Source organism: Centroberyx affinis, unplaced genomic scaffold, assembly GCF_046629955.1.
Source record: "Centroberyx affinis isolate AG114_WGS23_722 - 3 ecotype Tasmania unplaced genomic scaffold, CSIRO-AGI_Caff_v1 ptg002680l_1, whole genome shotgun sequence".
Lineage (NCBI taxonomy): Eukaryota > Metazoa > Chordata > Actinopteri > Beryciformes > Berycidae > Centroberyx > Centroberyx affinis.
The window spans coordinates 85,825-112,954 of NW_027280863.1; the positions used below are offsets into that span (position 1 = coordinate 85,825).

The following is a 27,130-nucleotide window of genomic DNA, read 5'->3' on the forward strand; positions in this document are numbered from 1 at the left end:
ACCACAAACAGCATACTCCAAGAGTTCTGAAGCCAAATGATTGCACTGTGGGTTGTTTTGGGTTCTATAGATCTTCCTATATGCAAACTAGATAAATTTTTTGGGCAGACTGTAGGTTAGCTTACCTAATGTGCAAATAAGGTTAGGATAAATCAACAACCTCTGGGTTTTTCTCAGATCAAATCAGAAAACCCTTCAATTACAAAGGGGCTTTATGGCACAACGGTGACAGCCTTGGTGGATTAGCATCCAGTTTGCACTTGCAGTTGGTACTGAGTGGGGCTATTTGCTTGCACAGTGCTCTTTTCGAGGGTCTGTGTGCACTAGAGTTGTCAAGGTGGTGCTATTTCTACACTGGTATTGCTTTCCTCCTCAACCCTGGTCATACCGCCTTTTGCCAGTAGTCTAAGCACTATCAAAGACAGTCACAAAAATGAAAGTGAAACTTAAAATTCTACAATTCGCTCCAAACTCGATTGTGTTTTGTAACAGCATTTGTAAATAGTAACAATTTTTAATTACAGATGTGTCAAACTGCTCAACACTTAACAGTTAACACGATAGCAGTGCAAAGACTGTCATATTGCCCCTGTTTACCAGTAGATTCCACCGGACACATTGCTATCACTGTAGGTAAAGACGGGTAATTAATTCTATTAAAAAATACATCTTTTGTATGTCCGTTCATCATTTAGTAGCCTAACTTGAACATGGAAGCTCTGAATATGTGTCAATATGTGTAACTAGAAAAGGCTACATTTTCTGAAGAAAATTTGTGTGCTTGCTTCAGTAAAAAGGGGACAGTTGAATTCATTTGAACAAGGTCTTCTTCTTCTTTTTGAATATTTAAGCAATTTATTTGACAGCCAAAAGTCCTGTAGTTATCAATACATGGAAGGATAGGTAAACATGTTTTAAAAAGTCATAGTATCATGGGCTGTAGTAAAAGCAGCAGTTGTAATATCAGTAGTAAAAGTAATACAATTAGCAGTCGCAGTAGTATTGGTCGTAGTAGCAATAGTGGTAGTAGTAGTAGTTGTAGTAGCAGTAGTACCACAGTGGTACAGTGGTAGTAGTTTCAGTGTTTGAAGTAGTTGAATTATTAGTTTAAAATTGTAGCAGTATTAGTAACAGCGTAAGTAGTAGTAGTAGTACTAGTAGGTCTAGTAGTGGAAGTAGTAGCAGCAGTACTAGGACTTGTAAAAGTCATAAAAGTAGCACTCAGTAGTAGAAGTAATACAATTAACAGTAGTAGTAGTATTTGGAATATCAGTATTAGAAACAGTAGAAGTAGCAAAAAGTAATAGCAGTAATACCATTAGTAATATTAGTTGTTGGAGTAACACAATTAGTAGTAGTCGTGGTATTATTTGCAGTAGTAGCAATAGCAGTAGTAGCAGTGTTAGAAGTAGTAGTAACAATAGTAGTATCAGTATTAGAAGTAGTACTGGTAGTAGTAGTGGCAGTAGTAGTAGTAGCAGTATTAGAAGTCGTAGTAGTAGCAGTAATAGTAGTAGCAGTAGTAGTGGCAGTAGTAGTAGTAGTAGTAGTAGTATTAGAAGTAGTAGTAGTAGAAGTAGTAGTTGTTTTAATGGAAGTAGCATCAGTCACTGTAGATGTTGTAGTAACTAAACGTGTGTGTGAGGTTTCTGCACTATGTGATTTAGTGTTGATTTACTTTTCATGAAACTTCAAAATGGCTACAGTTCACCAGGGACTTGAACTCACTTTGTAGTGTAGAAAACTGTAGGAGGAGTAGCATGCACAACTTCTTTCCGGAAGACAGAATAAAAATAAAAATAATAAGTATGCAGGATAATAACAGTGTGCTTTGCTTACAGCAAGCACACTAATAAGTATGCAGGATAATAACAGTGTGCTTTGCTTACAGCAAGCACACTAGTAATAAGTTATACTAAGAACAATATGTATGTGTGCTTGCTTACGGCAAGCCCACTAATAAGTATATAAGTGGGACTTGCTTTCAGCAAGCACACTAACAACGGTGTTCCCGGTGTGGGGCTAGACCAGTGACGAATCCAATACCGTATGCCACCGGGAACACCACCTGCTGCGACAATTCTAATGTGCACCGCAACTTGATTTGCATAAACTTCTTGAATAAGACAAAAACCCTTCTTAGCTCAAGCAACTGAGGTGCAAAAAATTGCATATTGTCCTATCACCGCAATCTTGCTGAATCTGAAGCTCGTTGTTTTACTCTGAATTGTGTCCCTATCCATGTAGCGGGAATTTTGGTCAGGTTCGGGAGGTTCGGGAGCGGGCCAGTGGGACTCCTTGGGCAGGGAAGTTCCTGAAGATCCGGAAGAGCTCATGCAGCCGTCTGGGTATTGAGAGGACCAGTGTGGAGCGTGAGGTGCAGGTCCTCCAGGCTTTGCAACACCCAAACATCATGACCCTCAGGGATGTGTTCGAGAGCCGAGCTGAGGTGGTGCTCATTGTGGAGCTGTGAGTTGACAAGGGTGTGTGTGTGTGTGTGTGTGTGTGTGTGTGTGGGGGGGGGGTGTCTCTGTGCATGCACAAATATGTCTGTCATGGCGGCGTGTGTGTATATAGGTGTATGTGTGTGTTTGCGAGTGCATAGTTGAGTTTAGAACAGGATGGTGATGAGGATGACAGTATTTTCTGCTCCTTTCTGGCGTATGCATAGCAGGAACTGGTAAAGAAAGATTGAAGGCACTGCATGGGGAGGTTTAAAGGAATAGTTTGGTATGTTTGTATAGTTCAGTATGTTTTCAAAGACTGTTGTTTTTTTTTTAATTTTGTCAAGATAACATTAGGGCTGGGCGATGTGGCAAAAATCTTTTTTCACGATATAAAAAAAATGTATCAGTCGATATCGATATATATCACAATATAAACAAAGTCATTTTTGTCAGGCTTAAAATTTACCTTTTGAATGAAAACTGAAGATACCAATATTATTTGGAGGCTTTTTTTTTCAATCAGAAGAGAACACAAAAAGGGTTAAGTGCCTGCCAAAAAACAAATTCAAGGCAGTACAATTTAAGAACTGTGAGGTAGAATATTCAGAAGAAAACTGTCATTTCTGGTCAGCATATATATTTTGTGCAAAATACAACATTTACATAATCATGAAGATATTGACTGCCTGAAATCTAAAATCTGCCAACTCACATGATTTACAAAGATTCCCTCTGAGCCTACGCTCTAACCTCTCCAACGGTACATTAATTTCTTTCTCGCAGGTGTAGGATTTGTACAGCAACACCGCAATGCGAGGCAGGGCTGCGCTGGTGCTGAGTGCTTTGGCAGCGCCAGGTGAGCGCTGGAGCTGGGAACTGAGACGACGTCTCCTGGGGTGCATCCCAAGTCTCTTATTTGATATTTCCTCGCTCCTCGATCCTCGCTTGAACCGGAAGTCGTTCTGGTCCGCCATTTTGAATGTCGTCCCAAAGCTCTTATTTATGCTCCGAGGAGCGAGGAGCGAGGAGGGATCTCTGAGGAGCTATGAGCGAGGAGACATGAGAGCAGCCTTCCCGGAAGACTTTCAGCTGAACGCCATGACGTCAATTACTCCGCCCCTACATCTGGCAAATTTGAACGAGGTGGCAGAGAAACAGTGCAAGTGTAAGTGCCCGTTATTTTATGCGTTGTGATATATAACGTTAATGCAAGAACATGGGGAACCTAAATTATGTTTATTTCATCCACAACCCGTTTTGTCATGCAGAAACGGACGTCGCTTCACATGACGCTTCAGAGGAAAGGACGTCTCATTTCTCTAAAAACATATTTCCTCGTTTCCTCTCTCCTTGCATGGTTTCCTTGCGTCTCTCCATGCATCCTCGGTGGGAGGGACTAAGACGCAAGTGAGGGAAACGTGGATGCAATTTAAGAGACTTGGGATGCACCCCAGGTGTTGTTGCTATAATAAACATTAGCCTAGCTAACGTTAGCTACAAAACCGCAGGATGCCGGCTCTTGGTCCCGCCCCTGCTTCATCCTCATTGGTTGGTAGAACTCTGAAGTGACATTGATTAGCGGTGCTTCAGACGAAGTTGAAATAGATTCAACTTGACAACAGGTCCAGCGCTCACGGCGCTAAAAATAAAGATGAGGTACCTGTTTTGGGTCGTAAGCGCTGAAAGTGCAACTTTTCCATAGGAAATAATGAAGAAACAGCGCCAGCGCTTCATTCACAGGTCTTTAGTGTAACCTACCTTGTTCTAAGGCTTTCTCTTCGCTGTGTGGAGTTGCTTACTCAACCAACCAAGCAATGATTTCTATCGACCTTTCTATCGAGCATGTACAGTATGTTTATATTGAGTATAAGTTCTATCGCGATAGATATCATTATCATTTTATCGCCCAGCCCTAGATAACATACTGACACCAGTATGATTATACTGTGAGCGTCATGTTTTGCAAAATAATGTTTATCATAGTTTTCAAAGACTGTCGCATATGCCCCTAGGTTTCTATTGCAGTAGAGTAGGAGGGGGCAGCCCGGTGTTACCAGACGGGCGGAGCAGGCGGCTAGCGAAGTTATGGTTTCTACCAATAGGGATCATGATGGAAAACATGTTATTTGGGCCCAGGGCTCAAAATACCGAACTATAGGTTTTATCAGACCACAGTGACTTCCTTTCTGCCGACTCAAATTTGCCAGCCCAAATTTGTGAAATGCTCCACTGACCTTGACCACCTGATCTTCCATTGCAGCCAAGGACCTCTGTAGTTCTGTCAGAGTGGTCCTTGGGGTCTTGGTCTCCTCCCTGACAAAGGTTCTTCTTGCCTGGTTTCCCACTTCGGTTGGATGACCAACTGTAGGAAGTCTGACGAGTTCCATATTTTTTCCATTTTCTAATGATGGAGCCTACTGTGAACTCCCAGCACAAGCTTATGCACAAGTTCAGTCAGGAAGACTATCCAATACCACCCACCTCTCTCCCTCTAGTTCCATTCATGCTTTCTCTTGCTTTCTTGGGAGTATACATCACCTACTGTGTTTAGCCAGAAAGAGACACTAGATTGCATTGATTTGGACTTGCGTTAGTATCATGTAGACCAGGGGTATTCAACCATGTACCATGGAGGGCCGAGTGTATGCATGTTTTCATTCCAGCCAAAGACTACACCAGGCAGTTTCACTGATTAGCACACCTTCAACCAGAGCAGAGGAACTATTCAGTGAAATCACCTGGAGCAGTCTGTGGTTGGGATGAAAACCTGAATACAGTCCCGTGGGACATGGTTAAATACCCCTCGTGTCGACGGTACCCTCAAATGCTAGCTCACTGATGCCTTACGCTACCGCACACAGCCCTTCAGAATAAAAGTCCCTCGGCAATACAGCAAAACCTGTGAGAGAGAAGGGATGCACACGGTACTTTATGGGTTAAGAAGCAAGTTCTGTTTTACTTAAAATATTTTACAGTCATCCAGGACTCCCGAAAGCTGCATTTTGGGAAAACAAAGGGCTTTATTGGAACTTTGATTAGGAAAAGTGAAAGTTTGAATCACCATGGAGCAGCCATTGTGATATAGCACATAAAAATGAAGGAATTGGTAGGTCGTTAGGATGCTAGTAATGGCACATCTAAATCAATGCCATCTAGCGTACCTTTGGGGCTATACTATATTTGGGGCTATATACTACAGTTTTATTAGTATTAATAATGCTGGTCGCCATGTTAAAATCCGAGGACAAGCTTCTCTTAGGGGGATTACATTTCCAGGTAGAGAGTGGAATCAGCCTCCACCAGCTCTTCTATTTGCCGTAGGAGTGCCTGTATTGCGGACCGCTTAACCGCTGGGTTACAGTGTGATGGCATTTCTCCATCTCCGGGGCTCCAGGTTTTCTAACTGCAAGAATTGGTTAGCTGCCAAAATGCCGCAAAGATGGCTCCTCTATGTCCGTGTCCATCCCACCAGCCTTGCTCACTTTGGTTGCTGCCCTGTCCACCTTGGCAGGAAACTTCAGCCGGTCCAGGAATTCAGCATTCCCCGATAGCTACCATGCAGTCTCGTATTGGATCTATATATGCGTGCTAAAAACACTTGTATCGATTTTGATGTCCTACTTCCTACCTCCTACTGTTGCAGTACAATCTCAGTTTCTGCAAATGTTTCCCACTCCAACCTGCTGCCTTCCCAGTCCAACTAGCTGCCCTTCCAGCTCAAGCCAACACAATGTCATTTGCATCATTGCATCATTAACATTTTTTACCAGTACATAAAGCTTTCTCAAGCAAGGCAGCCCTCTACATATCCCAGTCTAACATCCATCTGAATTGGTCCATTCTAGACACCGAACTTTCAGTTATGCTAATTGGAGGTTGCCAAGCATTGACCTACTTCACGTGTGGAGATGTTGTTTCTTGTTTCTTACTGCTTACTGATTGATGTTTCATCATGATTTTTATAGACTCTCACTCAAACATTCAAAAGCTGGCAGTGCTTCCTTTGTAATCATTACTCGCATCGAATCTTGGTTTTGCCTGTATAAGTCCATGCTTCAATTCATAAGGGTCAGACCTCATAATAACCCTTCCTCTCCCCTTTTCACATCTCTTCTTGTGACCAGGTCTTTGTTTATTTATCACTTCAAACTGGTTCTTCAAAAATGTAATCTCCCCTTCAAGCCATTGGCGCAGGATTGGCACTGCCACCACAGTTGTGATGCAGGGGGTTTCTTCCGCCTCGCTTCAACAACTAGAGTGCTGGTCTTCTACTGCTTATTCTTCATACATCAGACCCAATCATTCTCCAGTATTGTCCATCCAAAGATCTCTCCAACCATAATGGTTGCCAAGTGAATCATGCGTATCATTGGTGGCAGTGATTTAAAAAAAAAAAATCTGTTCTTCTTTCACTGCTGTACGCTTTTATAACACCTCTCAGCATAGTTTTGAATTTGAGCTGGGCTCCATCTCTCTGTATTCAGTGTGAGTAAGCCTCCATCTACCAGCTTTCAGTATTAGTTAGCTGGTGTCCATCTACCAGCACCTAGTTTTGTTAACTGGTTTTGTTAACTCAATCTAATCTAATCACTAAACTGGCCTCCCTCTTCCAGCGCTCACTATCCTTTAGACGGCTTTCCCCTATCAAGACTAGGGAACTATACTGTTCTCATCCAGTGTACGAATAGAATGAAACCGCTCCAAAGAATTCCTCCAAAGAACAGGCCATGTGTTGTACTTGGCATGGGTTTTTAATGGAGAAAAGGTAAAACTGTAAATAAAAACAATTACACAGGTGAGTATTACACAAACAGTCAAATATTTCCCTCACAGGTGCCCTCAAGCAACAAAATGGCTGCGCCTGCCATACAACAGGAAATTACAAAAATAAAAGTCCGAACTTCAAAATAAAAGCTCCTTTTAACTTATTTAGTTTTTAATGTTACATCACAGGAACTGTTTTGAAAAGAGCTTACCTCTCGTTCTGCCCCTGTCAGTACTGCAACTACTGCTATTGCTATTACTACTGCTACTGTTAGTAGTATTACTACTACTGTTACTATGAATAATACTACTACTACTACTGCCACTACAGCTACTTCAACCACCTAGTACACGCAACTTCCTAGTAAAACCCTAGCGTCTTCATTCAGTGACAGGGCCACGGGCTGTCCAGTGGATGGCCACAGTTAGGGGCCACCCATTCAGTTATGATAGACTGAGGCATATGTTCATCAACAAGACAAGCCAATAAATATAGGATTATGTAATCATTTGATAGCCCTAGGTTGTCACAAGTTGCTGTATTCACAGTATGATCTTATTCTACTGCATATCATTTTTACTTCTGCTAATAGGTTATATGGTAATTGTTCATTGTATGATGCCTGCTGATTACTCATACTACTATGCTAATCTTTAATGCTAATAGACTATGCTGATATGCCAGTGTTAATGCAGCCTATTGTTATGATCTCTAAGTTTTAAATTTGAAGACATTATTTAGGCCTAACAGATTTTTCTCCACCTTTTTCCCTTTTTTTCCTCATGTCTAAACGGCTAAGCTGATCCTGGCAGCCTTATGGTTGCTTGCAGCCATATTTATTATTATTAGTAGTAGTATTAGTATTAGTATTAGTATTAAGTGTTAGTATTGTTGTTATTGCTATTATTATTAGTATTAGTATTAGTATTTTTATTGTCATTATTATAATTATTATTATCTCACCCTCTTCTTGTTTGATTCCGTTTTCAGTATCAGTGGAGGGGAGTTATTTGACTTCATTGCTGAGAAGGAGAATCTATTGGAGAGTGAGGCCATCAAGTTCATGGAGCAGATACTGGAGGGAGTGGGCTTCATGCACAGCAAGCACATTGCCCACTTTGACCTCAAGGTAAAGCTTAGTGGACTGACAATTTTGTGTTTTCCCCAACATTTATTCAACAGTGGCACCCAAAAAAAACAAAAAAACAATGACCATTCATCATGTGGGATTATTGTTCACCCTAAACGAACACCCATAGGATGGTTATGTAAGTAATAAATGGTGAGAAGCTGTGTTTTACAGTGGTTTCTGATCATCATTATAACCCCCCCACACACACACACAAATGTTCAGTAAATCTTATTTAGCAATTGTAATTAAATAGTAATGCTATTTAAAAAATCAAATAAAAAATGTAGGAAAAGCACTGCATTTATGTCTAAAATGTTTGCTTGAACATTATTTTCTAAAATGTTCGCTCTTTAAAATCCATCTCATTTGATCCTGCCTTCCCTGTCTAGTTTAAGGTGGCAGGCCATAACATGTTTCTCAGTTTGGGCCTTTCAACCTCAAGATGTTTGAATATATTGCATGTTTGTTTTATGTACGCCACCACCATGGGGGACATTATGTTGTTGGACATTATGTTGTTAATGTGGGGCATTATGTTGTCGTGGTGGTGTCTGTGTTTGTGTCTGTGTGTAGACACATTCTTGGTAACACAATAACTCAACAATACATGACAGAAACTTCATATGTGCACCACAGGTACCCCCTATAGAGCAGATGCTCTGATTACATTTTGGAGCACCTAGCTGCATAACTTTGAATATTAATTAAGAAATTAAGAAAAAACTTAATTTCTCCAATTTCAAACCCTTAGCTACACTATAATGATATATTGTAGGAATATATAGAGCTACTCTGGAGTCACCATGTGACATGATGCTGTCTTTCTTTGGATTTCCCACTAATGATTATCCACGTCATATATTATTTCTGAGCTTGAGTAATATTTGTCAGTAAAAACGTATCCATATTGCATCCTTGGCGATGCAAATATTTCCTTCTTTATTAATGTCTACATTTTAGCACTCAAACAATCTTCAGTCATTGGCCCACAATGGAGATGGTCTTACCACTAACATTCCTTTTAGGAAACCAAAATAGAAATGGTCACAGTGTGGAGGTAAAGCTAATGACAGTGTCCTACCAGTTTTACATTCAAGTTCTTTCAAAGTTGTGAGATTTTTTAAAGCCAGACTTTAGACATTTCCTGGCTCCATACCACAGAGTTATACATTAGTATGACATTACAGATTTGGGGGTGAGAAACTCCTATTGATGAATAATAGAGAACAAACATAGGAATGAGCATATTTGATTGGTTCTCCTGCTTAATTGAGAGGAATGATACCATGTTTTGAAGAAATTCTTTTAAACATTTCAAAGATGAATTCCAACAAAATCAAATTTGTTTCTGTTAAGATTTTTTTAGGACAGTCTTATACCAATGTGAAATATCTAGAATGATTATTAAAATCTGTTTATTACAGGTACAAAAACATACCTATAAAAAATAAAAGAATAAAAATACAATTTTACGATCTTCCTTGGTATGAGCGAATGACTCCAAACTCAGAAAACAACTACAAATATTTTTATGAAATTTTAAGAAAATATATACTTTTGCAGAATAACATTTGTATCTCCATTCAGCCAGAAAACATCATGCTGTCAGACAAAGAGGCTCTGCACCCCAACATCAAGCTCATCGACTTCGGTCTGGCCCACCACTTCCATCAGGGAGAGGAGTACAGGAGTACGGCTGGCACCCCCCAGTACATACGTGTGTATCAATAGTCCTTGATTTCTAGATGATTGATTTCTGTATGATTTCTGTATGGGAAGGCATAGCCAGACTGCTGTTCACCTAATATAACAACACAGAATGAATAGATTAGGCCAGGAAACTCAAAAAGGCTAACTAACTGGGCCTTGCAAACATGGAGCATGGTCTGTGGTCCATGAAAATGTTTTTCAGAGTAGAGAATGAATTTTCACACATTGCCATGGATGCACCAAATGTCAAAGCATGTTTGAATGCAATTGCTTAGCATAGCCTGAAGAGTTTTGTGTTGTGTAGAGAGAATATCCACTTCCACTGTCTCTTTATCCATTTATATGCGGATAAACTGCTTTGCAACTGCATCTTCTGCTTCAATGATAGGTGACTGTGACAGCAAGTTCACCAGCCAGTTGCGTGTTGCGCTCACTAAAACAGTCCATTTCTCCAAGGACCAAATCAGCAGTGCTGTAGTACAGCCTCTGTAGTTGCCTCTCCTTGGACCCTGTTTTCAGTGGTCTCCTCAACCACAATCTGCTCCAGGTCTCTGTTTGCTGTGCGTCTCCGTTTCGGGGGCGCGGTGGGGGTCAGCGATGCGTAAGCACCATTGGCAGCGTTCCACACCTCAGAGAACTTTTCCTCACATTGCAGTTTGCAAACACACTCCATTGCACTTGCCACCAGGCCCAATCCAGTCACCCGGTCTGTGTCCTCTCCCTGTAGAAGTTTGTGCGGGGGATCCAGTAGGAGAAGCACATTGTGCATCAAATTTGCAATAGATAAGAAGCTGAGGCCATGGGCCATGGGCAATGACGTGATGTCCTCAAACTTTTTAATATGACAGACACAGTGGCGAGAAGGAGCCGCTTATGGTTGGCTAATGGTTGGCTTCTTACCGAATTTATACAGAGCACCACAGATATATAAGAAATCCATTATGGCTGCTTCTGTTGACATGGCTTGGACAACCACTAAATGCAACTGGTGGTTTAAACAGTGACGGTACTGTATTTCTCATTCTAGTTTAACTTGGCACAGCTTGTGGACACCTGGCTTAGAATCTTTGAGGTGCTCAACCCAGCTGCATCAGCACTAGCTATAGTAAGATTGATTCAGCTACGCTAAGTGCTAAGTGAATGACAATGAATATGTTTTCACATCCTGTGGGATCACGGGTTCCATCAACTTTGATCGTATATCACGAGTCGCCAACTTCCTCTACTATTGCTTCAGTCATCGCACTGCTTAGTGTACTAATCAGTTCATTTTGTATGTCGTGGCTAGTTTAAGTAGCATTGCGGGGAATAGACTTCACTACGTTGGCCAATTCCGGGTCTGTTTTCATTGTGTAGTCTAGTAATGAAAGGAAAAACCCACTGCTTTCTTCAGACATTCAAAAAGCATCTAATAACCCCCTTAGAGAAATGATAACATTAATAATAGAGGAAATGTAGTACATATTGGTTGCTGGTTTTCGTTAACCAATGTTGATATTTCCTTTCCAGTGCAAGCAGGACTCTCTCGCTCCTTCCACATGGCTGGTTCCGGTGACTGTGAAGGCTGAGTCCGCTGCCCGGGTACTGGTACTGAACAGTCAGCAGGGAAAGCAGAAAGCTGCATCTGTCTTGAGACTATACTCAAGCCAGTCTCGATTATACCATGATACCATGCACTTACAATGAATGCTTTTTACTGCTGTACATGCGGTTAGAGTACTGTGGTAGGATGACTTGGTTTGGTTTATCAATTCCAAGGTGGTCAGGTGCTGTAGTAGGTGGTTGTCCCACAATAGAAGTAGAGGGAGGTGGGGAATGCTGTCTCCCGCCTGACCTGTATCCACAGTCACTGAGGCACTGAGCGTTCTTTGCTAGCACGTGTACCACTGTTGCTGATGTCGAGCCCTTGCCTTAGTGCCTATATCTTTGCCTGCTTTATCAGGCGCAGTGCTCGCTGTAGGTTTAGGCCTAGGCGCAACACACCATTTTCTAATGTCCATTTTTGTAAGCAAGCTGGCTAATCTTGAAACACTAGGCTGCTTGTCACATCAATTGTCACCTCAGGTGTCCATGTCCAAGTGGTAAATTATGCTGGTCCGCCAGGTTCTGCCTTACCAGCTATGGTTCTGCCCCCAGTGCCAACACAAAATTGATTGGCCATGACGCATTTCAGTCACAGGTTTGTACCTGTATTTTTTTAAATATAATAAATTATATGAAATGTCATAAATAATGCATCGAATTGCTTCTTTATGACAACCTAAAAAACTTATCACCCATTTTTTTTTAGGCAGTTTGTTTGAGGGCGGGCACAGAAAGTTGTGAGGGGGGGCAATGCCCCCGCTTGGTACCAACCCTGGGCAGCTTGAACCCCTGAACCTCAGTGCAACATATTGCAACAAAAGGATATTTCGAAATTGGGCAGTTTGAAAACTGAGATAAATCTAGCCTACCGTTCTGTGTCAGTTAGGCCTGTTACATACTCTATGTAAACAACACATGCAACAACGGAAAGGGCAATGCAAGAGGTGTTTCCCACATTCTTGCGTAGCAAAATGTATGGTCCAAAATTTGTAGCGTGGTGCAATATCATGCGTTTAGGTAGCGACGCTAAATGAAAATTACTGCTAAATGGACATCTAGCAAAGAATAAGTAATTTCCTGTGTAAAAAAAAAAGAAAATGGCAGTGGTTCAGTCAGAAGAGACTGATCTACCATCTTCTTTTCAACTTTTTCTTTTGGCAGCAATGGAGAAAGTATAAAACTAGGCCTACACATTCCTCTACAGTAGCCATTTTAAAAACTATGCTCATAAGTTAGTGCTCCAGATAATATAATACTTCCATGCTCCAGACTAGTGGCTTTGGTCCCCCTTGTGAATAAATGCAGTATTACCTCAGACAGGGCTCTAGTAAGCTGCTGGACGTGTGTGTACTATGCAAGCAGACAGCTTGCATAGGTCAAGAACTTACGAGTGTATGCTGCCTTGCATGGAGTATGTAACAGGCCTCATCTTTGCAAAGGCACACTCCTATCTGTCAAGTAAGTAAGGCTTTTATGAGCAGCTTTGTTAGAAGAGGTGGAAAATTTTGAGAACACAATGATTATACATGATAGCTCTGTCACAGTGAAGGGTTATAGAGCAGTTAGAAAAAATACCTTTAAAGTTGCAATGGCATTGATCCTCATTCATGAAAAAACTTAGACCTTTTTAGCATGATCAAATCTGTGAGCCAATGCTTTCTTTACAATACTGCAACATACCAATTTGCCAATTTGTTTAAACTACTTTTACATGAAAAACAAATATGTTGTACATGTATAAATTTTTTTTGAGCTTTTTAATGTTAGAATAGCCTTGGGCAGATTTATGCAATATGTACTTTCCAGGTTCCCCACCGTTAATTCCCCATGGCCATAGGTAGTACAGAGACCATGAGAAGAAAGTGAAATGTCTCTTTAAATGTTGCAGTAGCAAAGATATTATACCCTTAAAGGAACTGTTTTGAATAACATGGCTGCTGCTTAACTTGCAGTGAATGTATTTTGGCCATGTCTCCATTGTTGGCAATAATGTCTCTCTGACTGGTTCCCCAGTGGCAGTGAGTCCCAGACAGAGAAAATGCAGGAAATGCTGTGTAATTGTGTTTGTGCAAGAAAAAGTGTTTAAACTTACTGGTGAAAAGGGAAGTTCTTTAGATACTTATTGAATGATTATGTGAGGGGTAACAGTTATTCCAGTGAAAATACACCATTTCATCTTGTGTGTAATATCAATCATTATGGATGACTACAACATGAGCAAAAGGCAACTTGAACACAAATACAACTTTGTTGAAATGCACATGCGCATACAGGTATTTATTTATTTTGCCATTAGGTTCAATGTCAAACTGTTATCAAACACACGCACAGTACAGCGGTGACTTGTTGAGGCTGATAAGGGTGGAATGGATACAACACTGTAAAACTATTTCCTGACTGTGTCTTCTAAGCAGTGGTTGTGGTTTTACATGGTACAGTGCTCGCATTTGACAAAAGCATCGTCCAAGTATCAAGATATTTGTTCACCAGTGCTGGCCAAATTGAGTTCATATGAGCAGTGGTGGAAGAAGTACTGAGATCTTTTACTTAAGTAAAAGTAGCAATACAACAATGTAAAGATACTCCGTTACAAGTAAAAGTCCTGCATTCAAAATCTTACTTAAGTAAAAGTACATAAGTATTGGCAGCAAAATGTACTTAGAGTATCAAAGTAAACATACTCATTATGCAAATTGTCCCCATTTAGAGAGTTATATTTTTCATAAATTATTGAAATATTAATACTGACTTATTGACATACATGTACATGTAAGCAGCATTTTAAAGTTGTCCATGGGAAGCTAATCTTAACAATTTAGCTATACTTTTGGGTACTCTAATCTATAACAATGCTATTTTATAGTTATTTTATAAAGATGATCAAATGTTTTAAATATAAAATATTGATCTGAAAAGTAACTAGTAACTATAGCTGTGAAATAAATGTAATGGAGTAAAAAGTACAATATTTCCCTCTAAAATGTAGTGGAGTATACGTACAGTACTTGAGTAAATGTACTTAGTTACTTTCCACCTCTGCATATGAGGATGAATTATGCATCACATTGGATTTTAATGAACTTATATTAATCTTTGTACAGTTATTTCATGATAATGCAGGTTATGCTTTATTGATTGCTGCCTTGTAGCAAACTTTTTTCTGCATGTATTTGAATACATGCAATAGCTCCTCTAGCTTTGTTATGTACTTGATAGGTTAACGTTATTGCACATTCTGTTGAGGACAGGGTCATGCAGTTGCCTTGAAAGTAACCTTTCTCCCTCTCTGTGTCTGTATCTGTCTCTGTCTCGCTCTCTCTGTCTCTCTCTCCCTCAGCCTTTGAGGTGATCAACCATGAACCTCTCAGCACAGCAGTAGATATGTGGTGAGTATGTTGGCTCTCCCTTCACATAGGTGTATTATGCATAAACACATGCAAGATGCATGTTCTAGTCTCCAAAAAAAAAAAAAAAATTCATAAATTCATGCTTGTTTTTCATGCAGGAAGTACACACAGAGAGACACACAGGCTGTTATGCAGCTCTGTAACGTTATAAAAACACAGTCGCTCTCAGCTGTTCCTCCTGTCTATCCGGATGTAATCTCTGCTGTTTGTGGCATGTTAGGGCCTGTTATGTGTTCCATTGACTTCACAAGTTTATGTGAGTAGGGAGAGATACAGACATAGAACATTTTTAGAAAAAATAGTCTGATGTCACATGTAACATTTGTCCCTAGATTTTTGTTAAAAACGTATTGTTAAAAACAGATATAGAATACAACAGATATAGAATACACACACAAAAGGATGTTGTCAACATAAGAAAGATGGTACCAAAGATGTTATTTACAGGTATTCCCCCCCCCCAAAAAAAACAGAAAGGGAGAGAGAAAAGGTCACCCATGATTGACTGGTTGCTCTTCAGCAGAGATTTCACCATGTCAGTGAGAACCTGAGTAGCCTGATTATGTACACATTTATGGATGAGTTTTGTGTTAGCCAATTTAATGAAATTATCAAAATTTAAAATGTTTAATTTCTGTATGACATGGTAAAGGTGAAACCTAATTGGCTTCCTGTCAAGATTTTTTATTGCATTCTGCTTATTCCTCCAGGAGCATTGGAGTTATTACCTACATACTGTAAGTTGCAAGTGTGTGTGTCTGTGTGTGTGTGTGTGTGGTGGCATTGAAGAAGTGTTTGGGAATCAACTGAAGCGGTGCATGGAGGAATGAATGTATGCACAGTGCACGCTGTAGGCATTAAATATATTTCTGTGAATGTAATGATCAGGAGGTCCACAGGGGGACACACCAGTTGTCTGACACTGGTTTCCAATATATGAAAGAATGGGAAATGTGACTATTTTTCCACCATCATTGTTGAGACCATCATGTGTTGGGGAAATATGACTGCACAATCTATTCAGATCTACAGTATAACCATGCCAGTCTACACTTGTCTGCTCTCTAGAGCTTTACATTTATGTCTCATGGGCTTGCGCCAGATTGGGCTGAAATTCTCATTTAATTGGTTGGGTTTGGGTCAGCCTTGGGCTTGAAAAACTATTCAAATATGCTGCAATCTGTTTAACGAATACACCAGATTTGGGGCTTTTGTCAGGTTTAGGATCACTAAAAGCTCTATCTGTTGGAGGGGTTGAGGTTTGGACATTGACAGGCTCTATATATTATACTCCTCAGACTGAGCGGCCTGTCGCCGTTCCAAGGTGAGACTGATGAAGAGACTGAGAGGAACATCATCGCCATGAACTACGAGTTTGAAGAGCGCTACTTCAGCACGACAAGCGCCATGGCCAAAGATTTCATCGAGAAACTCTTAGTGAAAAATCCCAAGTAAGTAAAATATTTGTTACTTACTGGACACATCCTGTCAGGGCCCCTCAGCTCTGGAACATAAGTGCTATACAAATAAACTTAATTATTATTATTATTATTATCCTGTATTCCCCTGTTGACCTACTGTTGACCATTAATGTCATTCCACAATCTCATCACACTGAGAACAAATTAACTTTGTCCTTCCCATTTTGGGAAGTATGAATATATTACTGAAATGGCTTCTGTGTTGTGTCAATGTGTTATAAAGTGCATGATCAACTGTATAATGTCTAAGATGCTCAGAATTTTTTTGCCATGGCTCTCTTATTGTACAGAATGTCAAGTGAGATTACCAACAAGAACACTATGATAAAACATCATCATCTTGTTACAAACATGAAATGACCTCAGGTTCTTCAGGAAATAGAGGCTAGATTGTGCTTTCTTGTATTGAGTTGTCCTTCCAGTTCAACTTATTGTCCAGAGTAACGCCTAAATATTTATACTTGTTTTATTTTAGTTTTATTTTGCACAAAAATACACAAATGACAAAGATAAACAAATAATATACAGTGCAGGGAGAGGCAGAAAACCCAATGGGCTTATTTGAAGCCTCCACCTAAAAATGTTAAAATTTCACAATGTTATAGAGAACACAAAAATAGCATACAGAAAATAATATGACGACATACAAGTGATGGCAAATGAATAAAAACAAAATATATATAAGCAACAACAATAATAATAATAATAATAATAATAATAAATATAGCCGCATGCGGCTATGACGGGGTCCAAGCATCTGGTGACCTCTAGGGTACATGCGTGTTGTAGACACCAAATGTTGCACATTTCCTCAGAGTTGATATTTGCACAAGTGCACCAAATTTGGTGAAGATAGCACAAGGCATTCATGAGTTGTGGCTCATTTTGTCACATATGTGCCACGCCCTACAATTGATTGGCCTATAGCGGCCAAACGATATGGAGTACAAGAAATCTTTTAATACATTTTAATCAGGGGAGGCCAGAGCTCATGCATAACAAATTTGGAGATGATTTCATCAACGGTCTAGGAGGAGTTAGCAAAAATAGGTTTTTGAGAAAATTCAAAATGGCGGAAAATCAAATATGGCGGGAATGGGCGGGGCCTAGCAAAATGATGCTTAAACCAACGAATACAGGAAAAAAAGAATTTTGTTTCTATGATGTATAGTTACTGAGTTATAGCCATTTAAAACTTGAAACGTTGCTGTAGCGCCCCCTATGGGTTAAATGACAGACAATTCGGGCTTCCATCACAGAGTAGACATCTGCACATGTCTACCAAATTTGGTGCAGGTAGCACAATGCACTGATGAGTTACGGCAATTTTTGTAAAATAGACCACGCCCACAACCGTTGACTGAACTTTGGAAGCTAATTAAATCAGAACCGTTTGGAATATCAAAAATCTTTTAATGATTTTTAATCATGGCCATCCAGAGATGATGCACACCAAATTTGGAGATGATTGCCTTAACGGTCTAGGAGGAGTTCGCAAAAATAGGTTTTTGAGAAAATTCAAAATGGCGGAAAATCTAGTCAGACGGAAATGGGCGTGGCCTATCTGGCTAGATGCATAATGATCCAAGGAATCCAGGAGAAGTGGAATTTTGATTCTATGACTCACGGTTCAGAAGTTATAGACCAAAACGTGAAGGGGGCTGTTATAGCGCCACCATCAGGTGGATTGGTGTCATTTTTTGTGCCTGAGTAGTGGGTGAGATTTCCAACTCATGTGGAAAGTTTGGCTGCTGTGGGGCTTATGGTTTCTGAGGTCCAGATACTTTTAGGGCACGAGAAAAAGCGGAAAAATAATAATAATAATCGGAACAATTACAATAGGGTTCCTCGCACTACGTGCTTGGACCCCTAATAATAACAAAAATAATATAAAAATAAAAGCAAACAATGTGTGTGTGTGTGCACGTGTGTGTGCGTGCCAATGTGCGTACGTGTGTGTGTGAGTGTGTGCGTATGTTTGTGAGGGAGATATTGGTTTATACACGTGTATTGGCCCCTGAGCAATAGTAATAATACATGTCACTATGAGTGAAACAAATAAAACATGGATACATGGACAACAATACATGGGGAAAAGCAGTTACAAAATAGCAGTTAAATGGTTTTTTAAGCATCTTTTGTAACATTTTATAGAGGAACAGTTTTTTGCCAAGTGGGAAAAAGCCATTCCATAATTTGGGAACCCTAAATCTTGTCCACTGATTCTACCATTTCCCCCTTAATGATAATTGGGACCAGGTTTACAGCATTTAAATGGAAGCTGACCACAAGTTCCTTTGACTTTGTTTTACATTGAGTATGAAGTAGTTACTATCACGCAAACTTCCAGAACTCCTCTGTGTGTGAAGTCACAGGCCTAAGAGGTTCACAAGGGGCAGAGTGCAAGAACTGCTATGGGCTCCGCTACCCCAGCACAACCCCGTACTCCAACATACCCACACAAAAAAAACATACCCTCACAAAATGGACTAAATGCAATTCCGTTTTGTGAATGAGTAATTTTACATGATTACACTTTACAGTGAATATAAAATTTAAAGTTGTAATTCAATTTTAACATAAGCACCTATGAAAAATACCTCTACAGTTCAGTATGAACCCCTTTACATGCACAAACACAGAGATCTACTTGCTACACACACCTTTGCCTTTAGAAAATGACTACCATCCGTTTATTCAGCAGTGCTTTTCAGATCTCTAAGGAGTCATTGGTATGTATGGAGGACCCGAACTGTCATTTTAAGAAATCAATGAATGAATGAATAAATAAATAAATGCAATAACAAATAAAGGAATAAATAAATACATAAATAAATGAATGAAATAATAAATGCATGAATAAATAAATAAATGCATTAACAAATAAAGGAATAAACAAATCAAATTCATGAATGAATAAGTGGTAAAATAAATGTGGGAACATTTATAGAAATGCATAAATTAATACATATTTTCAAAAATCTATCAATTAATAAATACCATATTTTTTATTCATTCATTGATTTATTTCTTGGGACATTCGATTTCCCTTCCCATTTCGTCAGGCATATGCTAATGAGCATGTGACAGCAAGGCAAGTGCAATCGATCACTGCACCCTTACATGGATCATCCAATAGTGGTCGCTCTCCCGCCAAGACTCCCAAGTTGTTGCCGCCATTCTTTGCTAGTTGCAACCGCTGCAATAGCCTGTTGGGTGGGTTCTGGTTCATGACCAATTGAGCTATCTACAATGCTAGTTTGATTACTAATGCCTAATCACACATTACCATGCCCACTGACTCACCTCATTACCATATGCTTGAAGAAATGGAAATCGAATGTGCAGCAATAAATAAATGAATAAAATGAATTAATAAATAAAAATGTGAGATATGTATTAATTTATTGTTTTTTTTTATTTATTAATGTACGCTTTTCTATAAATATTCCCACATTTATTTTATCATTTATTGATTCATTCATTTGTTGATTTATTTATCCCTTAATTTGTTATTGCATTTATTTATCTATTCATTCATTCATTGATTAACTTATTACTTTATTTGTTATTGCTTGTAGTAATTCATTCATTCATTCCTTTATTTGTTGTAGCATTTATTTATTCATTCATTCATTTATTGATTTCTTAAAATGACAGTTCTGGTCCTCCATAGCTGTGGAGTGAATGATATGTAACATTAATTTATTGTAAGAGAACAGCAAATAGTTAACACAGGGTGTCTACAGGTATAAACAAGTTAAATTTAAGACTTTTTAAGACCTTTTTAATACCACTTTAAATTAAATTTAAGACCAAACTTGCGATGGAAATACACACCAAAAGTGAAAATATACTCTTTCCAAGTAAACACATTGATGTCAGTTCAAAATGAACATTAAGGTAAAATGACAATAATTGGTTGAGTTTAAGAACATTGTCCAAATGTGTTTATGAATGTGAAAAGAAAACACAAAAATATCATTGTTGTCCTAAATGATATTTATTATTACAATATTCTCAGAACATTTAATATCAGTGGACAATAACCCAGAAACCAAACCAAATGCCAAAGTGCTTACCAGATCCTTCACCATGTAATGCCATATGTGGAGCCTTGGTCTAAAATTAGGTCCCCTGAAAAAATGCTAATCAAATTAAGTAACTAGAATAATACTGTCTTTTGAAGGAAAAAACAAAAACAATTCAGCAGCTTTTGGACTGTACCAATACCAAATTTTCATGTTTATCACATTTGTATTGTATGTTGACTGAAAGGTCCAGGGAGTTTAAACTTAACCATTACCTAAAACTATGAACACAGAAGTCTAATGAAAACCCTGCTGAAGCTCAAGAGAAGCTGTTGATGAACAGCTAGCACCAGCATGCCCTCGTCCCACCACGAAAGAGTGAGCATTAAAAATTTCAACAGACTTGCAACAATTAAAAAGCATTAACATTTTCCTTCATTGTCATTTCATTGACCGTCACACCACAATATTAACTGTAATTATGATAAACTTTCTCTCTGGCCTAGAACGCCAATCATGAAAAAAGCCCCTCATTTGACCTGTATGAGTGGTGGCTTGTCACCGTCCTCAGCACCCAAATCACCTCTGCTCTGAGTGTTGGCGTAGAGCCACAAATTATTCGGAGGTCAGATTTTTTTTATTTAACCTTTATTTAACCAGGCGAAATCAATTAAGAACATGTTCTTATTTACAATGATGGCCTGACAAGAGGCATAAGCTTCTTGATGGGGGGGGGGGGGGGGGGCTGTGAGGGAGAAAAGATAGGTTAAAAGACAATAGCAAATATACACAACAATACAAACATTTAGCAGAAACAAGGCATAAAAGTTAATAACAAGGATATTCAAGCATAGAAGACAAGATTATTACAAGCATAAAAGAGAGTAAATGTCTGTTACAGATATTACAGGATTCATTAGCGAGCAGTGTGTCACAGAAAGTGGCCTAGGCCAACGGCAGTAGGTATGGGCGTTCAACAAGCAGAAACTGAAGAAAAGGGTTAGATAGTTGAGTAGTTAAATAGGGAAGCAGCTGCAAGAATCTGTAAAAAGGTGTGAGATGGCGTCTTTGAAGGCCGGGATGGAGATGAAGTTATCCAGTTTAAGGTGTTTTTGTAATGCATTCCAGTCAGAGACAGCAGCTGACTGGAAAGATGCAAGGCCGGATGTAGATCTGGTTTTAGGAGTTGTTAACAGAATGAGATGAGAGGACCGAGTGTTGTATGTGACAGGAAGTCGGTGCAGCAAGCAAGACAGGTAGGGGGGTGTACGTTGAAGAAGGGTCTTGTAAATGAGAGTGAGCCAGTGGATCTGACGGCGGGTGTGAAGTGATGGCCAGTTTACCAGGGAGTAAAGACTACAGTGGTGGGTATTGTAAGGGGCGTTAGTGGCAAAACGGATAGCAGAATGATAGAGTGTGTCCAGTTTAGCAAGAGTGCCTTTACAAGCAGTGCGATAGATGGTGTCACCGAAATCGAGTGTAGGGAGTATTGTCAATTTAATGAGAGTCTGTTTAGCAGAGGAAGTGAAGGCGAGACGATGTCTATAAAGGAAACCGAGTTTAGCCCGGACCTTAGCCTGTAGTTGAGAAATGTGGTGTGAGAAGCATAGCGTGGAGTCTAACCAGATGCCGAGGTATTTGTAGGCAGAGACATGGTCCAGGATAGCTCCCTCGCAGGTAGAGATGATTAGTGGAGACGGAGAGGGAGTGCCCTTCCGGTGAAACCACATGGCTTTTGTTTTGGATGTGTTGAGTGAGAGTTTTAATAATGATAGAGCCTGCTGTACCTGGAGAAAGCTATCCTGGAGTGTGGCTTGGACAGAGGAGAGAGATGGACCATAGGCATAAAGGATTGTGTCGTCAGCATAAAGATGAATGAGTGAGTTACCAGCAGCCTGGGAAATATTGTTGATGTAAATGGAAAATAGTGAAGGGCCAAGTATAGAGCCTTGAGGGACACCTTTAGTAACTGGGAGGGGGTGAGAAAGTGAGTTGCCAAACCTTACACGTTGCACCCGATGGGAGAGATAGTGAGAGAACCAGGCCAGTGAGTGATCTGAGATCCCGATACTGCTCAACCTGCTGATAAGAATAGAGTGGTCAACAGAGTCAAAGGCTTTGGCAAGGTCAATGAAAATGGCAGCACAGTATTGTTTGTAGTCTAGGGCAGAGGTGATGTCATTTAACACTTTTAAAGTAGCTGTTGTACACCCATACCCGGCTCGAAAACCAGACTGTACATCGGATAAAATACCAGAGACGGCAAGGAAGTCTGTGAGCTGTTTGTTCACAAGCTTCTCAAATACCTTAGACAAACATGGCAGAATAGAGATAGGTCTGTAGCTATTTGGGTCGGACTGCTCACCACCCTTGAACAGAGGGAGGACAATGGCTTCTTTCCAGTCTGAGGGTATTTCAGCCGTGTCGAGAGAAAGGTTAAAGATTGCAGTTATGGGTGCAGCAATGATGGGAGCCGCGGTTTTAATAAAAAATGCAGGAAGATCATCGCACCCAGCTGATTTATGAGGGTCTAGCGCAGATAACTCCTTTAGAACCTCAAACTCAGCAAGTGGACGAAGAGAGAAACTGTGTGGGGAGGGAGTTCGAGAGGAACTATGGGCTGTCGATGGCGGTATAGTAGAGCATTTGGACTGAGTATGCGCAGAGACAGAGACAGAGCCAGACTTTGTGAAATGGCTGTTGAAAGTGTCTGCCATAGCTGTCTTGTCCGAAATAACAAGATTGTTTGTTTTGAGCAAAACGGGCAGGGATGAAGGTTTGCTCTGGAGTTTTCTTACAGTTTTCCAGAAGGCGCTGGGATCAGAGCTACACTGAGCAAATTGTGCCTTGAAATAACCAGATTTAGCCTGTCGTACAGCTTGTGTGGCCTTATTGCGAAGCTGCCGGAATCTAAGATAGTCAGAAGGGGACTTCGATAGGCGAGCTTGTCCCCATGCAGCATTTTTTTGTTTAAGAAGGGATGTGAGCTCTTGGGTAAACCAGGGACTGTGACGATTTTTTATTCTAAATTTCTTAAGGGGGGCGTGCTTGTTGACCACAGCACTGAACTGCTCTTTGAACAGGGGCCAAGCATCATTTACAGTGGAGACTAGGCTGACTCTGTGCCAATTAATGTTAGCCAGATCATGAAGAAAAGCTTCAGTGTTAAAGTGCTTTAGTGAGCGTTTAACACTGATAGTTATGGGCTGTTTAGCAGGGGTGTTTTTACGAGTGCAAGCTATAAAACAGTGGTCACTGAGGTCACTACAGAACACACCAGAATGATACATATGGGGAGTGTTGGTGAGAATCAGATCCAGCAGAGTAGCCTTATCTGGAGAGTTTGGGTTAAGCCTGGTCGGGTGGGTAATAATTTGATGAAGATTGAGAGAGTCGAGCTGGAGTGTAACTTTCTTTGGAGGCTTAAGCATGTCCCAGTTGAGATCCCCGAGCAGAACAAACTCGGACTTAGTGAAAGGTGCTAATGCACAGCTCAGGGCCTCAAGAGTACATGCAGGAGCGGAAGGAGGGCGATAGCAGCCGGCCACGGTGATAGAAAGATTGTGTGCTAGCCTAATCTGAATAACCAGGAGGTCAAACTGTTTTGGGATAGACTTTGAGTATACCACTGAGCAGTGTAAATGTTCTTTAGAGTAGATCGCTACTCCCCCACCCTTAGAAGATCTATCTTGGCGAAATAGATTATAGCCAGTAATGTTGGTATCAGGGTAAGGGACAGATTTTCGAAGCCACGTCTCCGTTATAACAAGGACATGGGGATTGGAGGACTCCACCCATACTTTGAGCTGGTCCATTTTTGGCACCAAGCTTCTTACATTTACGTGTAAAAAACCTATACAATTTCTATTACAAAAATCGTTGAAGCAGAGATTTTGGGACTGAGGTCCATTTGAGTAGGGAACAAAGTCAGGGGGACCAGGGTTTACATGCACATTACCAGAAATCATTAGTAGTAACACAATCAGAGCACGGCAAAGAGAAGATGAATCACTGTTTTTACATTTGAGATAAGCAGGCAGATTAGATGGTAACAGAATCATGTTGCGAAGCAGGCTCATAGCATGGCAAGAAGACAGAAGAGGAATAGAGAAGTTTGCAAGTGGAGGTAACCCCAGAGACATTGTAAGCAGCAGAGAAGCAAAGTCACTGTTGTGGTCACTGGAAGAGTCTGTTGCACTGTTTGGTGAACAGAGAGAGAGAGAAAAGCCCCAAGGAGTCATCTCCTCCGAGCATGCAACAGAGGGAGAGAGCGGGAGAGAGACAATGAATACCAGGTAAACAGAGAGCAGATAACAGCAAGCCATGTCGAGACCGCAGATAGTACAGCACAAGTTACAGATAGTCCATGAAATACCGAGATAGTCCACAAAAACAGATGCTAAGCCGCTAGTGTTAGCCAGATGGGCTGCTAACGGCCAGCTAGCGGACAGCAGACCGCGAACGGACAATCCGTGACCGGTAGCCGCCTAGCCACTAACGAGCAGCCAGCGAGCAGCAGTCCATGACCAACCAAGATGATGACGTTGTTGGCTGTGGATTTCCCATCGTAACATCCATGGTAACATCCTTGCTAGCGGTGGAAAGAGTGGAGCAGAAATGGGCAATTGAAGTCTGCTGGCGGGCTCTTGCATACTCTCTGTGCTTCCTGCTCTACATGTGCGATTCCACCGCCTTGATCCCCATTGTCCCAAGTTTGAAACACCTTCGACATACAGCGCAGTTTGCTTCGTAAGCATTTCCAGGCACCGGCTTTAACCGCCACAAGTAATCGTTATTCTCAAGCCATTTGTTGTTAAACTTGCATTTTCCCATTTCCATAAACTAACAAGCAGGCTGGCTGGCTGGCTAGCAAGGCCTTAGTTTAACGTTGCAGACCCATTGCGTCACGTGATCTAAACGCGTAGAGGGGGCGAAAATAATGGCATTGCGCACATATCGGAAATTCTCGCGGTGACAACGTGACTAAAAAACATTTAAGACCCATCCAATCTGAATTTAAGACAATTTAATACTTTTTAAGGTCTTTTATTAGTAAATGTGTATTTAAGACACATTAATTAATGTCTGCTAATCAACAGGAAACCATTAATGAAGGATGAAGTTCTTTTAAAGGGAGTTGTGATGAGTACAGTTTTGGGCATGCTTAGTTAATGTTAGTAAATGGTGTATTAATGGAAGAAAAAGTTCCAAAACTGAGACAGATCAGTCATAAATAGGTCATGAACAGTTTAATTACTGCATTTACAAATGAATTTAATTACTCAGTTAAAATGAAGAAATTTATTCATTTGCATTGTTGTTGCACCATTAATTAATGCATTAACTGTTGAACTGTTATACTACCTTATTAAGTACTACCTGTAATTCTTGTATGGATCATCACTTCTGCACTGTTGCATTTTTCCAGTTGCCAAATATCTCAATGTTGTGATCACTTTAATTTCAGCCGAGATAGCGTTATTGCATTGATTGGGAGACTTCAGCACATCTCTAATCACTCTCCTGCTTCTGCGTCTTTCATCCATTTTCTCCTCTGCTTAAGAAACTCCTAAGCCTCCTAAAAGTCCTCTTCCCTACTCTTAATAGTTTTTCACCTTAGGAGCTCTCCTAAGGGCTAACGCCCGGGCCACACCGCCTACCTCTACCTGTGCTACCTCGCTGAACTGCTGCGGCTCGCACGCCTGTGGTGTCCACACAGACAGCGCTGCTGCTGTGGCGCTGCCTTCCAGCCCTATCTTTCTACATTGAGTTTGCCTTTGATAATGGCCATAGAATGTTTAATTTCATGTCATTATAAATGTCATTTATATTTATTTTAGACAGAAAAAGGTTTAGAAGCGTGTGCTCAATTGTAAATAATAAAAATAAATAAATAAAAAATACGTGGTTTTTGTTTACCATCAGAGAGAGAGAGAGAGAGAGAGAGGGAGAGAGAGAGAGAGAGAGAGAGAGAGAACGAACACCGGGAAAATACTGCCCTTCACCTGATGTTCTTTTAACTTATTAACATAATATAATTATAGCCTACGTGGAGTTTCTGCTATGACTACCGTATTTCCACAATTAAAAGCCGGTACTCCACTAATTTAGCCGTGCAAGTCACTGACTTTTCTACAACACCGTCCTGCAAATATTTAACAATAGAAGCCTTGTGTTAACAAATTAAGGGATTCTGTCCACAGAAACGCTAGAGGGCTTTTAATTTGAAACGGAAACAGAAAGTGTATATATATATATTTTTTCATGTCTGTGACATATTCTACAGATAGAGACATTGAAACTGTACTGAAAGGTGTAATGTTGCTGGTATGATGTCAATATGACTACCAACAGATCATTTTCCCTGTCTATTTTTGCTGAGACCCGCACGCGTCACGCTGAAAAAATAGGCGAGATGCCGAATCTCTGGATGAGCCGCAGCTGAGCCGCGCTGCTCACGCGGGCTGTGTGGCCCGGGTGTAAGATGCTTCTTGAATAGCTTTTATCTTTACTAGAATTGAATCTTGTTTTTAAGGGGAAATTCGAATTCCACAAATTTTCTTAGAATTAAGG

The 27,130-nt window shown here is 40.3% G+C and overlaps 1 protein-coding gene across 3 annotated transcripts in view; it reads left to right on the top strand.

Annotated features, from left to right (window-relative positions):
• Window positions 1–27,130, top strand: part of LOC139657413 (death-associated protein kinase 2) — a 42,392-nt gene that overhangs the window by 10,830 nt on the left and 4,432 nt on the right. For all 3 annotated transcript variants that reach the window (XM_071535241.1, XM_071535240.1, XM_071535242.1), the window contains exons 3-8: window positions 2,248–2,469; window positions 8,203–8,341; window positions 9,932–10,061; window positions 14,976–15,024; window positions 15,756–15,782; window positions 16,344–16,496. In XM_071535241.1, the coding sequence (XP_071391342.1) occupies window positions 2,248–2,469; window positions 8,203–8,341; window positions 9,932–10,061; window positions 14,976–15,024; window positions 15,756–15,782; window positions 16,344–16,496 (720 nt within the window). The remainder of the gene's footprint in view (window positions 1–2,247; window positions 2,470–8,202; window positions 8,342–9,931; window positions 10,062–14,975; window positions 15,025–15,755; window positions 15,783–16,343; window positions 16,497–27,130) is intronic.